The following is a 16878-nucleotide window of genomic DNA, read 5'->3' as shown; positions in this document are numbered from 1 at the left end:
CAGTACCTCATGTGGTTTCCTCCAAAATACAGAAGGAGACAATTCCTGGTCTTAGACAGACAGGCCAGCGCAACCTCCATTCTATCACACTCCAAACAGGTTACTTTAGAACCCAGGAGTCATCCCCATTCTTGACACAGAAGAAGGTTTGGTATCCATCTACACCAGTATATGTGTTTTGCCCTCTCAAAATTGAATTCAGATGATCCATGTAAAGGGAAATATAACAAACAAATAATAATGTGCCGTGGCAATGCCTGCCACATTTCTGTCTTCCATTGCCATTTAATTTGATTTTATTATTTCTTATATACCAAATCACCAGTAAACCAAGGTGGATCTAAGCAGTGTATATCATCAATAAATACCATCCAACAATAGATGAATATAAGCATCAATACTTAAAAATATACTAAAAATCCCAACCCTGCCCTCCATCCCCTTCACTTAAAATTACCCACTGCCATCTTCAAATACCCCTGGCCCCTCCCCTAATTCCACAGTTCTTCATAGTTTTTCATACCTTACAGTACAATCTTTTTTTTTCTTTAAGGAAATATAATTTGTCCCCAAACAAAACTCTAATGGCATCCTGTTCCATAGGGCAGGACCATGCCATTGAGAAAGCATGTGATCTGAACTTCACTCTTCACATCACTTCTCCTGACAGAACCTCAATCAATTCTTCTCGACTGGAACTTAATGCTTAGCACAGCTGATACCATCATTGCCACCCTTTCACAACCTGGCTGGGAGTCAGTTGCCATCTTCATAGTTTCTGTTAGTAACTTCATGAGCCTGATGAAGTCTATACTCAGCTCTGAATTTCCCACATAAGGGGAAATCGCAAAGGTCAACACAGTCCAGATACAATGGCTGAGCATCCCCTGGGAGTACCACCTTCAAGATCATGGTAGTGGTGTTCCTTGGTCGGCTGGCGCATGGGAAAGATTGTCACTCCCCCCCCCCCCAATGCAACATTGTCCCCCCAGCACATCATCTCAAGACATCCCCCCAGTTGCATTGCCTCTTATCTCCTGGGGTGCTAGGAGCTGCTGAACGACTGTTGGCTCCGCTGGTTCCCTGCTCCCTCTGCTCTGGAACAGGAAGTAACATCAGATGGCAGAGGGAGCAGGAAACCAGTGGAGCCTACAGCCATGCAGCTGCTCCCTGCACCCCCCCTGCAGCGTGTATCTGGGGCGGACCGCCCCCACCGCCCACCCTCCGTATGCCTCTGGATCATGGACAACAAACAAAAGTTACTTATTGGCAGCAAAGTTCTAATGGCAGACAATTTCCTGTACAGAAAGGCACAATAATGTGGCATGTCTTATCTGTTGGAAACTTTGTAAACAGTACAACATTCCTGTACCAGAAAAGTACTGGAATCACGAGCATTTAATGCTAAAAAATGCAGCCCAATTATTTGGGCTGCAAAAACCTGAGGGAATGAAACAGCTTAGGGGGTGAAAAATGTTTGTGCACAAAAAAGGATCAGAATATGGGGGTAATCATTATGTGATGATCTTAAGGTGGCCAAACAGATACAAAAGGTGACAGTGAAAGCTAAAAGGATGTTTGGGTGCTTAGGGAAAGGAATGGCCAGTATGAAAAAGGAGGTGATGATGCCCCTGTATAAGACTCTGGTGAAACCTCATGTAGAATATTGTATACAATTCTGGAGACCATACCTTCAAAAAGATATAAATAGGACAGGGTCGGTCCAGAGGGCAGCTATTAAAATGGTCAGTGGTCTTTGTCATATAACGCCTACTATAGCTTAGTAAAAGAGTCCCAAAATTCTGAGTTGCTAGATACATTTTTTACTCTAGATTTAGAAGCACCTCTGTTCTTGTGTGGTATTTTATACAAAACTAGACAATTTGGAGACATGGCCCCAAGGAAGACCATCTTCTAATTCATTTTCCAAATTTCAATGGGTTAGTATCCTCCCTTGGGTCATAGGTTTGATTAAGCAAGCTATATGGGCCTAAGAAATGGAAGGGGCCAGAAGAGAATGGATTTCATAAGATAGAAATAAGCATTTTTGTAAGAATAGAAAATTAATGCCAATAGAAAATAAAACAAAAAAATGTATCCCACTCCCAACAAGTTAGTCCTTGTCAAAATAGACACTGAAACCACCTCTCCTTCTCCCTACTTTGTAGAAGAGTCTAGATTGGCTTTCTCTTGCTCATCTTTATTAGTTATGTCATCATAATACAGTGTAAGAGAATCACTTATAGGGTTTTAAGTGGGAACTTCAAAAGTTTAACTTGAATATATTTATTCCACTTGCAGCAGGTCTACAAATACTATTAAAAGTGTACCTAAGGTAAGAGAAAGCACACACTGATTTTTAACCTGCACATTTCGATTATCATATTGATCATTATTTATCTAAGGTGCTAAAAGAAGGTTTCCTCATAATTCCATACAGCATGTGCAGCTATGTTTTGGTGTACATAGGCTACATGGTCTACATGAAATCATTCTGCTTATGAAACAGAAAAGAATCTCTGGATGTCATTGGTTTTGAACTGCTCATCCTGACTCATTGCTCTACTGATAATTTACCTAGTGAGTAAATTGTGATTGTACACAATGTACAGCCTAGAGGGTGGAGTACAAAGGAATGGAGCACAACATTTTTTACACACCCGAAAACAAAAGCATTGCAAGACAGCTAACACTCTAAGGCAGTTAAAACTGTGATAAAATGTGTTTTATTCTCCACTTTTTAATAAAATCCCCCAGCCTTCTCTTTTCCAAGTTGAAAAGCCTAACCTCTTTAATCTTTCCTCATGAGAGGAGTTCCATCCCCTTTATCTTTTGGTTGCTCTTCTTTGAACCTTTTATAATTCTGTTAAATCTTTTTTGAGATACGGCAACCAGAACTGAACACAATACTCAAGGTGAGGTAGCACCATGTAGCAATACAGAGGCATTATAGCATTCTCAGTCTTATTTGCCATCCCTTTCTTAATAATTCCTAGCATACTGTTTGCTTTTTTGGCCACCACCGCACACTGGGCAGAAGATTTCAGTGTATTGTTGACAACAACACCTAGATCTTTTTCTTGGGTGTTGACCCCCAAGATGGACCCTAGCATCAGGTAACTATGATTCAGATTATTCTTCCCAATGTGAATCAATCACTTTGCATTTGTGCACATTAAATTTCATCTGACATTTGGATGCTCAGTCTTCCAACATTTGGATGCTCAGTCTGATGGGTTTTAACAACCTTGAATAGTTTTGTGTCATCTGCAAATTTAATCACCTCACTCATCATTCCCATTTCCTGATCATTTATAAATATGTTAAATAGCATCGGTCCCAGTAAAGATCCCTGCTGCACTCCACTATTCACCCTCCTCCATTGAAAGAAATGGCCATTTAACCCTACCCTCTGTTTTCTGTCCAATGGCGGGTAATTTGTTAACAGGGTATCCAGGCTGTGAAGGCACACATGTGCCTTTCTATAAAGACAATATATGAGTCTATGTGGGTTTATTTACAAAAAATATATATTGCCAAATATTTTCTCTCAGTGGTGAATATAAAATAACTTCACTCAAAATTCTTGCACAATTACACCTGCTCCGCAGAAGGCATAACTCTTCCTCCTAAGTTTAAGCAGATAAATCCATGAACAATCTAACCAGCTTCCGCAAAGCTCTGAAAATACACCTCTTTAACAAAACTTACAAAAGTCACCCTCAATGATACAAATCATCCCCCAAACCACCCAAGCACACCTAAAACACTTCACATAACCGACCCAACATCTGTCCATCTAACGCCTTGTTTATCTCAGCTCATGATCAACTATCTTTTAATCATGTACTGACTTTAGCTAACTCCTTGTTTACCTCAGCCCATGATCAACTGTATTTTAATCATGTACTGACTTTAGCATAACCCTACTCTGTAAGCCACATTGAGCCTGCAAAAAGGTGGGATAATGTGGGGTACAAATACAATAAATAAATAAATAAATAAACAAACAAACATGTTTCTCAGCTTCACCCCACTCTGCTCATTCTTTGCTTCTGGGAATGTCTATATGTATACCATGTAAAAGTATGTGCTATGCTTTTACTTATTACATTTGATTACTTGCTTCTTTAATCATTCAGCAGTGCACATTTTAATGTATGATATGATGATTACATGCAATGGAGTCGATTTATAGCAACTACCCATAGGCAATTTCTGCATGAAAAAGAGTGATGATAAAAAAAGGCTTTTAAAACTACCAAAGTGGTTAAAAGTAAACAAAAAAATCATAATATATTATTTTATATTGCTTCCTCACTACCAAGATTTGGTGGGAAGGTGGTATATACATTTTAAACAGAGTTCTCTTGATTTTCTTTCTTTCTTTTTAGTGAAACTCAGAGGAAGCAAGGCGGCTGAATATTTCTGACACATAGCCCTTCGCCCACTGCTAGCTTCTACTAGTGTGGAAACAGCTCAGCCCCGCTCTGACCAGATCGGATGGGATATGCACTGCCGCATGCCCTACACAAGGTCACCAGGCCCAGCTCCCTCCCGGACAACTCTCTACTGCTTCAGTTTCTCTCTCACTCTTAAGAGTGAGTGAACTAACACAGCTTACAGCTACCACACTCCTCTCTCACTCTTCAATGTCATCATTCTATTCACTTGAATGCTCCACCAACCCGCTCCAGCGCCTCGTTGCCAATGGGAAGAGGGCTGGGTGGTGGGGCGGGGCCAGACGTTATAGGCCTCGCCTCGGGAAAAGATAGCTCTCTTTCCGTTTGATTTGGGTAAGCGCGCGGGTGGTTCGCGTTGTCGCAATCGCCGCTTCAGTGACCGCGCACCGGAAGCTGGTTCGGCAGCTGCTTTGGTTTGCGACGCGCGTGCTCCTGATAGGCGGGATTGCGTCCTTGAGCTTTTCATATGTCTTTTCCTTTGCTGAGAAGAGCTGAGCGAAGGCGTCTTACCCGGGAAGTTGTAGGAGGAGTGGTCCTCCCCGCGCAGGAGGTGGGGCGAAGACGGTTGCTGCGGTGACGGAGGCGCCGAAATAGCCCCCCACTAACCTCAGCTGCAGAGGCAGCCAGCAAATTAGGTCAGGTAACTAGTGCGGGAAGCAACAGATGTATGACGGTGAGATAACCCCCTTATCCAACTTTGTAATACCTATTTTACATATTACCAATTGTTTGAGAGAGTACTGTAAATTCTGTTAAGCAGGGACTGTCTCTTACGTTTTTGTATACAGGCTGCACTGTGTAGAGTTATCAATGTCGCTTTACTGCCACCTGTGTTCTCGTGCTCCCTGATCTTCAGTTGCAAGAGGCATGTGGCGAGATAATTTTTTTTGTTCTTAATACGACTGAGGCGTTTGTGGGCACGTGCATCCTAAATGCCAGGAGCAGCAGAGGGGAGAAAGTAGCGCTCTGGATACATCTTAGGGATTACTCGTAGAGTAGCAAGCTGTGACGCTCTGTAGGGAAACTGGACAGGGAGCTTCTTGAGGGCGGACCTCTAGTTAAAGGAACAGGAGACGGCCTAATGAGAAGATAGTATTTCCGCGCCTGCATGGGACAAGCAGCACAGGTAATCTTAAGGGAGAAGAAGGGATTTTAAAGCTTAGTAGTTGGTGTGAATGGCCATGCCATGTTATCTTTCTGCCCACAGTCAGAACCAGCGAAAAATTATCCACCGCAAAGCTGAAGAAAAAGCTAACTTACTGAGGGTACCAAGGCATCGAAAATGAGGGAAAACAAAACGGTGGATAAGTTTTGAAATTATACATAGGGCCGTGCCAAGGGTCTCTGGTGCCCCCCTGCAGACTATCAGTTGGCCCCCCCCCCCCGGTGTGGCACAATATGCAAAGGAAATAGGAGCTGAAAGATGGAGTGCATCTTTGTGGGATTGCTGAACAAATAAAGGGTTTACAACCACTTAGCTTTTCGTGCTTTCATGTTCACGAAATTAGTAATTAAATCTTTGATATATAACTGGGCACATATATCACTCTCAGTAGCTATCATGGCAAGGCTTACAAGCCTTTCTTGTGAAATACTTGATCGCAAATAATTTTTTATGATTTTTAACCGTGAAAATGATCGCTCACCACTTGCCACACCGACAGGAATTGTCAGCAATATTCTTAAAATGATGCTCAAATTTGGGAATGCTAAAAAATCATCCCGCACATTCCTTAATTTTCACTTCCCAAACTGTAAAGGTCTGAAATACAAACTAACGCATGCGTCAACCTTTTTCTACCTGAGCACACAATTCTGGAACATGCTGCCGCGCAATTTAAAAACGATCAATGAACTAGCTAACTTCCGAATTCTACTGATGACTCATCTCTTTAACAAGGCATACAACAATATGATCAACAAATATAAACTCCTGTACACATATCCAGAACTGCCTCCACAATATCTACTTGCCAAAATAATAACCTGTTTTTTCATCATCACGCTACCCAAGATCCTTTTGCTATTACTAAATGTATATTTTCTTATATAATTCTTATATATTTCTTATTATGTTTGCTGAAAAATACTATCATGTTCTGTTATTACTAAGTGTATACCTTCTCATGCATTTCCACTACTCATGACGTATGGTAAGCCACACTGAGCCTGCAAAGAGGTGGGAAAATGTGGGATACAAATGCAATAAATAAATAAAATTATAACAGGGTGCCTATGTGGAAAGTTAAAAAAAAAAGGTTCATATTTTATTTCAATTTTCTAAAAGCAACATAACATAGGCACTGTTGTACCTTTTATAAAATAAACACTAAGGACCCTTTCACAAGGCATGCTAGTATTACGCTGAAGATGCTCTTATATTTTTGTACTTATTTTGCCATCTATTTTTTTTTTGGGGGGGGGGGGGGGAGTAATGGCTCACTTTGCTTTTTTCCCTGTCTGCCTCTTTGCCTTTCTGTTCCATGATCAGCTTATTTTCCTTTCCTGTGCCCTTGTAGTCTCCTCTCCTTCCTCCCTGATTCTAGCTTGTTCCCCCCCACCCCAGGAGAGGGTTGAGAAACACTGCTTTCAAGATGTAGATTCCCTCATCTGGATTTTTTCACTTCTGCTATTGATTCTTTGTAGGAACATTACCAACACCAGAAAGAAAGCAGGTCCAATGTGAGGAAAATATTAATGAGCAGTGTTGCATGAAATGTATGGAAGGTAAAAACAGTAATAAGTATGTATCACAGGAAATCTTGTGATCTGCACTAATTTTTTGAAAAGTTAACTATATGTCAAGAATATCAACAAGTTGAGGCTCCTATCAATGTTCTCAGAGAACCCTCCCCTGCAAGGTTATTGTTAATATTATTGCATATTTATCTGATTGCCTGTATTCGGATAGCCTGGGGCAATTTTCAGCAAAATACAGGTAAAACAGTACATAGGAAGCCCTGAATAATAATAAAAAAAAAGAAACAAACCAAAAAACACATCCCTCCCATACACTCAACATCCCATTCGTTATTAAACTTTACATTTACAGACTGCCTTATATTACATTATTTTATATTGACACATATCCCACACATATCTAGAAAGTTCGGTGTAGCTCACAAAAAGAGAGAGAAAACTGGAACAGACGATTTAACTCCTTAAAACATTTCTAAATTTTCTATAGACAGTTCTTAGTCATTTATTCCCTCCCACGTGTCTGGCAGTTCTACTATTCTTCTCTTGCTTGACCCATTATTTGCTTCTGATGCAGGTGATTTTATCCTGCTAGCTGCCACCTCATCTGTGGAGTTATCAGAAGAGTATTTCACTGGCTCGCATTCTACCTTACCAATCATTCCTTCTCTGTTCTCACAAAGAATTATTTTCTCTCTCTGATCCCCTTTGTTGTTTTCAATATATTTTCCTTCTCTCTCTTATTAGCCTTGGTTCTCTAATCTCTAATTGCTCCTACTGCCTTTTTGGCATGTGGAACACAAATTCTCATAACTCTCTCTTCACTATACATTGCAATCTCTTCATTTCTCCTCATGGCTCTTACTGCCTGAATAAATTCCATGCGGTTTATGCTTAATCCCTCAGTGGCATGGATAAGAAGCGTCAAATATATAAGGGTAAAATGAGAGGTAGGAAGGTAAATTTTTAACTTTCCTCCAGCGAGTCATCTGGAGAAGAAGAGAGACCAAGAAGACACAAGCCGGTTACAATGAGTACACTGAAGGCACAGGATCAAGTTAGTACATTACCTGACTCTTTTTTTAAGGCTTCCAGATCAGATGCAGCCTGCATCCACGTCGAGCGAGGCTCCAATCCAAGGCGCGAGCGCTGCGCACGGGACGGGAAGGCAGCAGAGCAGCGCATGTGCATAGGCGCCAATGCGACTTATTTTTAAATTTTTAATACTACACTCGACTGGCGGCGGCAGCAGCGCCCTTGATTGGCAGGCGCCCCCCTGCCGTGCTTACCCCGCTTACCGGGTTGGCACGGCCCTGTACATAGAACTGTTCTGATAGCACAACACTTCATATGAATCTGTAACCCCTGAGGTAGTAACCTTTGCCAAAACACAGCTTGTGTTGGGTCTGTTCAGTTGTGGTGCTTTGGACCTACCTTTTGGCTCCTTGTGGATTTGCCATTGTCCTGCTCTACTTTCTTTCTTTTTGGATCTTTATCTGCTATCACTTTCGATTTACAGTAAGAAAAACATAAGACATGAATCTGATTCTGAACAGCTAAAAAGAATACAAATCACAAAATGACGTGAAATATTTCAGTGTTTTTTTTTTAGCTCACCTCAAGTAATGAACATAAAAATATTAGTCACCTTAAAATAAAAATTAAAATGTTAGAACCAACTTAAGTTGTAATACAGTATCTAGTTAAATTGCTTTTTCAAATAGCTATGTTTTGCATGAATTGCAGAATACCAGATAATACTGACAAGTCTCCAGTCTTCAAGCATGCTGCTCATGATTGTGGAGGCATAGATGTAAAAGGTTATCTTGCTTCAACATATTTGATGTATCTGGTTGAAACATTTTCAAGCAGAGGGGAAGGACACAGCCTCTATAGATATATAAAAGCGCACAAACCAGGAGTAAGGGTGCCAGAAAACAACTGGGATACGAGTTCAAGAAAAACCACACTCTTATATACCTTAAACAAAACACTACAACTCTCAAACAAGAGAAGTTAAAGCAGACCTTCTTAGAGAAGTGTTTTGAAGCTTTATGCATGAGAATTGATAAGACTAAGGGGTTGATTTCAAACCTATACCTACTGCTAGGCTTTTCAGCAGAGGAAGCCAGGCATATCTTGAAGGTGGGAACAGGATTTGAGTAATACACTAAATAAGGTCAGTGGTGGGGAACATATGAAGAAACAACTAAGGTCCTGATGTTGTCCAACCTGATGGCAAATAAGTTACAAAACATTGTATTGCTGGTATCTGATACTCATCAGGTAGGGTAAGGTTTATAAAACTGTTAGAGATGTTTGGGGGGGGGTGGAGGAGGAGGAAGACACGGAGAAGTGGGATCACTTCACCATATCTGATACATATGAACCAAACTGGCCCCCTTTTAGGGGCGTGCCAGGCCAGCCTGGGGTGGGGGCAGCTGCACAGAGTGCTGTGCTGCTGAGTGAGCCTTGCAACTGGCAGCTGACCAGAAGTTAAAGCTTCTTTCCCTTTCCCTCTCTCTTTCTCTTCCCCCTTAGTAATAATTTTTTCTCAGCACCGACTCTCTAAATTCCTCATTTGGAGTCAGCAGTCCAGCACCGAGAGGGGTGCTACCCAGTCTTTTGCGTTGAGTGCAATATGTATGATTCAGGGGCGTAGCCATGGGTGGGCCCAGACCCACCTACTTTTGCCCAAGGCCCACCCAGGAATGGTGCATTTGATGTCCCCAACCAATACCGCATCCCTAGCTGGCTCGCTCCCACTCCCGTCCGGCGAGTCCTTCAATTCTGTTTTTTTTTGTCCTTCTGCCGCGGTGCTTCCAAGTTCCAACTTAAGATTATTAGTGTGCAGTTGCGCTACCTGTCAGCAATTCACACACACAGGCCAGCTTCAGCGTTCGCTCTTCCGCGTCCTGCCCTCTCTGATGCAACTTCCTGTTAGGGCAGGAAGCATGCGGCAGAGGGAAGCCCGTGTCTGTGAATCGCTGGTAGCGCAGCACGCCAGTACTAAGAAGCACTGCGGCAGAAGCAGGGAGGAAAAAAAACTGAAGTGGGAGCCCACAACACAACAAGAGCCACAAGCTGAAAAATGGGAGAGTACGTCTTCACTACCCTGCAGATGAAGATCGTCTGGTTCCGTACAGCAGTGGCAGGTAGGAAGATGTTCCTTTTTGTTTTTGCGGCGGCTGCTGCGGTGGGAGGGAGAGGGGGTGGGGGGGTAAAGAAGAGATGAATCTTCAGGCCCACCCTCTTTGGGCTCAGGCCCACCTCAAATCAGCCCTCTGGCTACGCCACTGGTATGATTATCTCCTAGTTGGTGAGATGTCATGTGTGTGCCCGATGCAAAGAGCTCCTAGACCTCAGAGAGAATGTTCGTTCTCTTGAGGCTAGAGTAGCAGATTTGGTAGAGATGAGGGAGATAGAGAAATACATAGAGGAGACCTACAGGGATGTCTTAGAGAGGTCCCACTTCCAGTCAGGTAGCTTCTGTGCTACCTTGGAGGAGGGAGGTCTCCCAGAAGGTGAAGTAGGAAGTACTCCTGTAGCCAGGACCTACCCACCAGAAGATGTACTATCCTCTCGCACCGAGGATAAATCTCCAATGGCTGACCAGGAGGAAAAGGTTAGAACAGCTATCATACTTGGCGATTCAATCATTAGGAATGTGGGTAGCTGGTGGACGGGAGGATTGCCTGGTGACTTGCCTGCCTGGTGTGAAGGTGGCGGACCTCACACGGCACCTAGATAGGATTTTAGATAGTGCTGGGGAGGAGCCGGCTGTCTTGGTACATGTGGGTACCAATGACGTAGGAAAATGTGGGAGCGAGGTTCTGGAAGCCAAATTTAGGCTTTTAGGAATAAAGCTCAAATCCAGATCCTCTAGGGTGGCATTTTCTGAAATACTACCCGTTCCACACGCAGGGCCCAAGAGGCAGGCAGAGCTCTGGAGTCTCAATGCATGGATGAGACGATGGTGCAGGGAGGAGGGTTTTAGATTTGTTAGGAGCTGGGCAACATTCTGGGGAAGGGGGAGCCTATTCCAAAACGATGGACTCCATCTTAACCAGGGTGGGACCAGGCTGCTGGGGTCGGCATTCAAAAAAGAGAGAGAGCAGCTTTTAAACTAGATATGGGGGAAAGGCCAACAGTCGCACAACAGCGCATGGTTCAGGATAAAGTATCTTGTAAGGATACTTCACACAGGGAAGGTAGGGTTTCTGGATAGTGAGGTTGCACAAGAGACTGTGGTAGGCCAGGTGCCTTTAAATACAACTAAAGATCAGACAAAAGATGGGAAATCAATAGTGTCAAGCACTAAGCATCATGCAAATAGGAACAACAAACATACTCTGAAATGTCTATATGCAAATGCTAGGAGTCTAAGAAATAAGATGGGAGAGTTGGAATATATTGCACTAAATGAAAAATTGGATATAATAGGTATTACTGAGACCTGGTGGAAGGAGAATAACCAGTGGGACAGTGTCATACCGGGGTACAAAGTATATCGTAGTGATAGGGTGGACCGGACTGGTGGAGGGGTAGCATTGTAATGAGAGCCTTGACTCAGATAGATTACAAATTCAGCAGGACACAAATCACACCTTTGAATCATTGTGGGTTGAAATTCCATGTAGAAAAGGGAAAAGGACGGTGATAGGAGTGTACTACCGTCTGCCTCGCCAGGATGAGCAGGAGGACGCAGAAATGATAAAAGGAATCAGAGATGCAAACAAAATGGGCAATGCGATAATAATGGGTGACTTCAATTACCCAAATATAGACTGGGCAAATGTGACATCGGGACACACTAGAGAGGTACAATTCCTTCATGAAATCAAGGACCGCTTTATGGAGCAGCTGGTGCAAGAGCCGACGAGAGAGAGAAAAATTCTAGACTTGGTCCTTAGTGGAGCGCATGATTTGGTGGGGAACGTTATGGTACTGGGGCCGCTTGATAACAGTGATCATAATATGATCAGTTTTGATACCAACCTTGAAGTAACTATTTTATTTATTTATTTATTGCATTTGTATCCCACATTTTCCCACCTCTTTGCAGGCTCAATGTGGCTTACAATACATCATGAATAGTGGAAATAAGAAGAGAATAGATATATGGTGTTACAGAAGGATATTGGTTGCATGGTAAAGAAATGCATAGTAAAGAATTAGATGGTAGTAATATAACAGAAAACATTATAAGACATTTCTGGATAAGTGTGGGGAATTTCACATGTGTTGATCTTTGTGGTATATCTTGTCAAAGAGATGGGTCTTCAGTAGTTTGCGGAAGTTGGTTAGTTCATAGATCGTTTTTAGGTTGAGTGGCAACGCGTTCCAGAATTGTGTACTCATATAGGAAAAGGTTGATGCGTGCATTAATTTGTATTTTAGACCTTTACAGTTGGGGAAATGAAGATTAAGGAATATATGGGATGATTTTTTTAGCATTTCTGGGTGGTAGCTCTATCAGGTCTGACATGTATGCTGGGGCATCGCCATGTATGATCTTGTGAACTAGGGTACATACTTTGAACGTGATGTGTTCTTTGAGTGGGAGCCAGTGTAGCTTCTCTCTTAGGGGTTTTGTACTTTCATATTTTGATTTTCCGAATATGAGTCTGGCTGCCGTGTTTTGGGCTGTTTGGAGTTTTTTGAGTATTTGTTCTTTGCAGCCAGCGTATAGTGAGTTGCAATAGTCTAAGTGACTGAGTACCAGTGATTGTATCAGATTACGGAAGACGGTCCTTGGGAAGAATGGTCTTACTCTTTTTAATTTCCACATTGAATGGAACATCTTTTTGGTTGTGTTTTTCGCGTGGTTCTCAGGTGCCGATCAATGGTAACTCCGAGAATTTTTAGGGTGTCCGAAATTGGTAAATTTAGTTTTGGCGTGTTGATGGTGGTAAATTTGTTCATGTTATCTTGGGAGGTGAGTATTAAGCATTGGGTTTTTTCCGCATTATAAGTTTCAACTGAAATGCATCTGCCCAGGTATGCATGATATGTAGACTTTGGTTGATATCGTTGGAAATTTCTTTTAGATCTTGTTTGAATGGAATGTATATCGTTACATCATCAGCGTATATGTATGGGTTGGGGTTTTGGTTTGATAGCAGTTTGGCCAAGGGTATCATCATCAGGTTGAATATGGTTGGTGAGAGGGGGGATCCCTGTGGAACTCCGCATTCAGGTGTCCATATGGCTGATGTAATCGAATTTGATGTCACTTGATATGAGCATGTGGTTAGGAGCCCCTTAAACTAATTGAGAACGTTGCCTCCAATGCCGAAGTATTCGAGGATGTGTAGTAGAATTCCATGATCAACCATGTCAAAGGCACTTGACATGTCGAATTGTAGAAGTAGTATGTTCTTGCCGGTTGCAATCATTTATTTGAATTTGGTCATGAGCGTAACTAGTACTGTTTCAGTACTGTGATTGGAACAAAATCCTGACTGGGAGTCATGTAGTATTGAGAACTTGTTTAGATAGTCTGTGAGTTGTTTGGTCACCATCCCTTCTGTTATTTTGGTTATTAAGGGAATGGATGCTACTGGTCTATAGTTGGTTAATTCACTGGCATTTTTCTTTGCATCTTTGGGTATGGGTATAGGAAGTCAAATACGTTAGCGTTTAACTTTAAAAAAGGAGACTATGATAAAATGAGAAGAACGGTTAAGAAAAAACTTAGAGAGGCAACTGAGGGTCAAAACTGTACAACAGGCGTGGATGCTATTCAAAAATACCATCCTGGAGGCCCAGGCCAAACATATTCCGTGAATTAGAAAAGAAAGACGGAAGTCCAAAAGACAGCCGGCGTGGTTAAAAAGTGAGGTGAAGGAAGCTATTAGGGCTAAAAGAAACGCCGTCAGAAAATGGAAGAAGGAACCGTCTGAAAATAACAAGAAGCAGCATGAGGAGTGTCAAAGCAAATGCAAAGCGCAGATAAAGAAGGCCAAGAGGGATTACGAAAAAAAGATAGCAGTAGAGGCAAAAACATAGTAAATTTTTTTTTCGGTATATTAAAAGCAGGAAGCTGGCAAAAGAATCGGTTGTACAGAGAGTGACTGTGAGTGTGCACCCCTCCCCCTCCCTCTTCCCCCTCCCTTTATGGCCTGAGGCCCCCCTTCCACCCCCACCTTTCTGGTCTTAGGGCCACCCATGTCCAGCGACCCTCCTCTCCCCCTGCAGCCACCCATGCTCAGCGACCCTTCTCTCCCCCTGCCCCCCTCCAGCCACCCATGTCCAGCGACTCTACTCTCTCACCTGCCCCCTCACCTGCCCCTCCTTCATCCACCCAGCTTGTGTTTAACAAAATTTTCGTGGCAGGCAGGAAAGATCCATGTTCTGCCTGCCCGCTGCTGGTGCTCCCCCCGCTGCCGAATCGCTGTTGAAAATGGCCGCCGAGACTTCTGTTGAAGTCTTGGAGGCCGCCTTTGTAGTATCGGCGACCATTTTGAACAGCGATCCGGCATCTGGGGAGCGCCAGCAGCAGGCAGGCAGGAACATGGACCTTTCCTGCCTGCCCCGAAGATTTCGTTAAACACAACCTGGGTGGATGAAGGAGGGGCAGGGGGAGAGCAGGGTCGCTGGACATGGGCGGCTGCAGGGGGGGAGGAGGGTTGCCGCTGGACATGGGTGGCTTCAAGGGGGCAGGTGGAGAGGAGGGTCACAGGCCATGGGTGGCTGGAGAGGGGCAGGGGAGAGGAGGGTCGCTGGACATGGGTGGCTGCGGGGGGAGATGTGCTTCGGTTGGGTGGGTGGGGGAGGGGGTGTTTGATGTGCCGGGGGGGGGGGGGGCTTGGGTGATGCGCCGAGGGGGGGGGGTTCTGTGTTTCCGCATTTGTAGTTTTTTGATGTGCCGCTCCCTGCCACTTGCTCCGAAGTGGCAGGGAGCGGCGCACTGACAGCTGTTTCCCTACTCCTCCCCTTGCCGTTGAATCAGCTTTCAGTGACATCATCCTGGCTATGGAGCCTAGCTCAGCAACTCCAGGAGCCACGGACCCAGGCAGTCCCAAATTAGAACGTTGGTGGTGAGAATTATTATATAGGATGTAGTTCATAAGTATTGCCATACTGGGAAAGACCAAAGGTCCATCAAGCCCAACATCCTGTTTCCAACAGTGGCCAATTCAGGTCACAAATACCTGGCAAGGTCCCAGAAAAGTACAAAACATTTTATACTGCTTATCCCAGAAATTGTGGATTTTCCCCAAGTCCAGAATGGATCCACAGAATTTTAGCGGAGACTAGGTGGCAACGCCGGTAATTGGGAAGCGAAACCAGTGCTGGGTAGACTTCTACGGTCTACGCTCTGATTGTGACTGAATAGATATGGATGGGCTGGAGTGTAAGTTTTAAGGGGTTTCAATGTTAGCTTCAGAACTTAGTACAAGAACAGTGCTGGGCTGACTTCTACAGTCTGTGCCCTGAGAATGGCAAGGACAAATCAAACTCGAGTATAAAGTAACACATACCATGTAAAATGAGTTTATCTTGTTGGGCAGACTGGATGGACCGTACAGGTCTTTATCTGCCGTCATTTACTATATTACTATGTTTAATAACGGTCTATGGACTTTTCCTTTAGGAAGCCGTCCAAACCTTTTTTTAAACTCAGCTGAGCTAACCGCCTTTACCACATTCTCTGGCAACGAATTCCAGAGTTTGTTTATTTTGCTGCATTTGTATCCCACATTTTCCCTTCTCGTTGCAGGCTCAATGTGGCTTACATTATGCCGTAATGGCAGTCACCAATTACGGAATGAGAGAACAGAATAATATACAATTAAGGTACATAAAATATCAAAAATTAGAAGTAAAGAAATAATCAATACATATTAGGTATGTAAAGTGTAGGATCAAGAGTAACATTAGATGATAATACTGAAATTAAAGTAGTCAGATTAAGGAGTTCAGTGTTGATTAGTACTAATACAGTTCTGATGATGAATCTTTATGAAGGATTTTTTATATGTCTTGTTGAATAAGTTAGTTTTCAGCAATTTCCGGAAGGTTGTCAAATTACACATTGAGTGAAGAAAAACTTTCTCCGATTCGTTTTAAATTTACTGCATTGTAGGTTAATCACATGCCCCCTAGTCCTAGTATTTTTTGAAAGTGTAAACAGACGCTTCACATCTAACCTTTCCACTCCACTCATTATTTTATAGACCTCTACCATATCTCCCCTCAGCTGCCTTTTCTCCAAGCTGAAGAGCCCTAGCCGCTTTAGCCTTTCCTCATAGGGAAGTCGTTCCTGAAGTTAAGTGTCAGTTGCGGACATTATAGAATGCTAGCACTTATGTGCACATAAGATACATTTACACATAAGTATGAGGTGCTAATATATATGCATGCAAATCGCTTGGCACGTAAATGCAGCAGGACATTGGAGAGCCATGGGTTATGCAATCACTTGGCACAGTTATGCTCCTACAATAATGCCTTCCATAGACGTGGTTTAATTGCAGGTGCCTATACTTAGGTGTACCAGTGGACTGCATTACTGATGCTCACAGCCCCAGCCATTGCTGATAAAACTCCAGCTTCTACCTGCTTGCTTCCCACAGATGAAGCATCCGGTGTATGACTCTGAATAGCACGTGAGGCTAATATTGGCCGACCAACAGACATGGTTCCTATACTACATGACAGTAACATGGCTAACTGGTCTACAAGCTGCTACACTGAATGAATGAAGCAAAAT

The 16878-nt window shown here is 43.1% G+C and overlaps 1 protein-coding gene across 4 annotated transcripts in view; it reads left to right on the top strand.

Moving 5' to 3' along the window:
- Positions 1–4809: 4809 nt before the first annotated feature.
- SLC25A30 (solute carrier family 25 member 30) overlaps positions 4810–16878 on the top strand; it is a 133296-nt gene continuing 121227 nt past the window's right edge. The window contains exon 1 of one of the 4 annotated variants that reach the window (XM_030200516.1): positions 4810–5098. Coding sequence is in view for 1 of the 4 variants with exons in the window: in XM_030200515.1 (XP_030056375.1) it covers positions 5127–5136 (10 nt within the window). In the remaining 3 variants the exon portion in view is untranslated. Of the gene's footprint in view, positions 5137–5533; positions 5590–16878 lie in introns of those variants that run through there. The other 3 variants (XM_030200517.1, XM_030200515.1, XM_030200518.1) reach the window with 3 other exon arrangements.

This window comes from Microcaecilia unicolor, chromosome 4, assembly GCF_901765095.1.
Source record: "Microcaecilia unicolor chromosome 4, aMicUni1.1, whole genome shotgun sequence".
Taxonomy (NCBI): Eukaryota; Metazoa; Chordata; class Amphibia; order Gymnophiona; family Siphonopidae; genus Microcaecilia; species Microcaecilia unicolor.
Note: the sequence above shows the minus strand (reverse complement) of the source record. Positions and strands in the feature narration are given on the sequence as shown.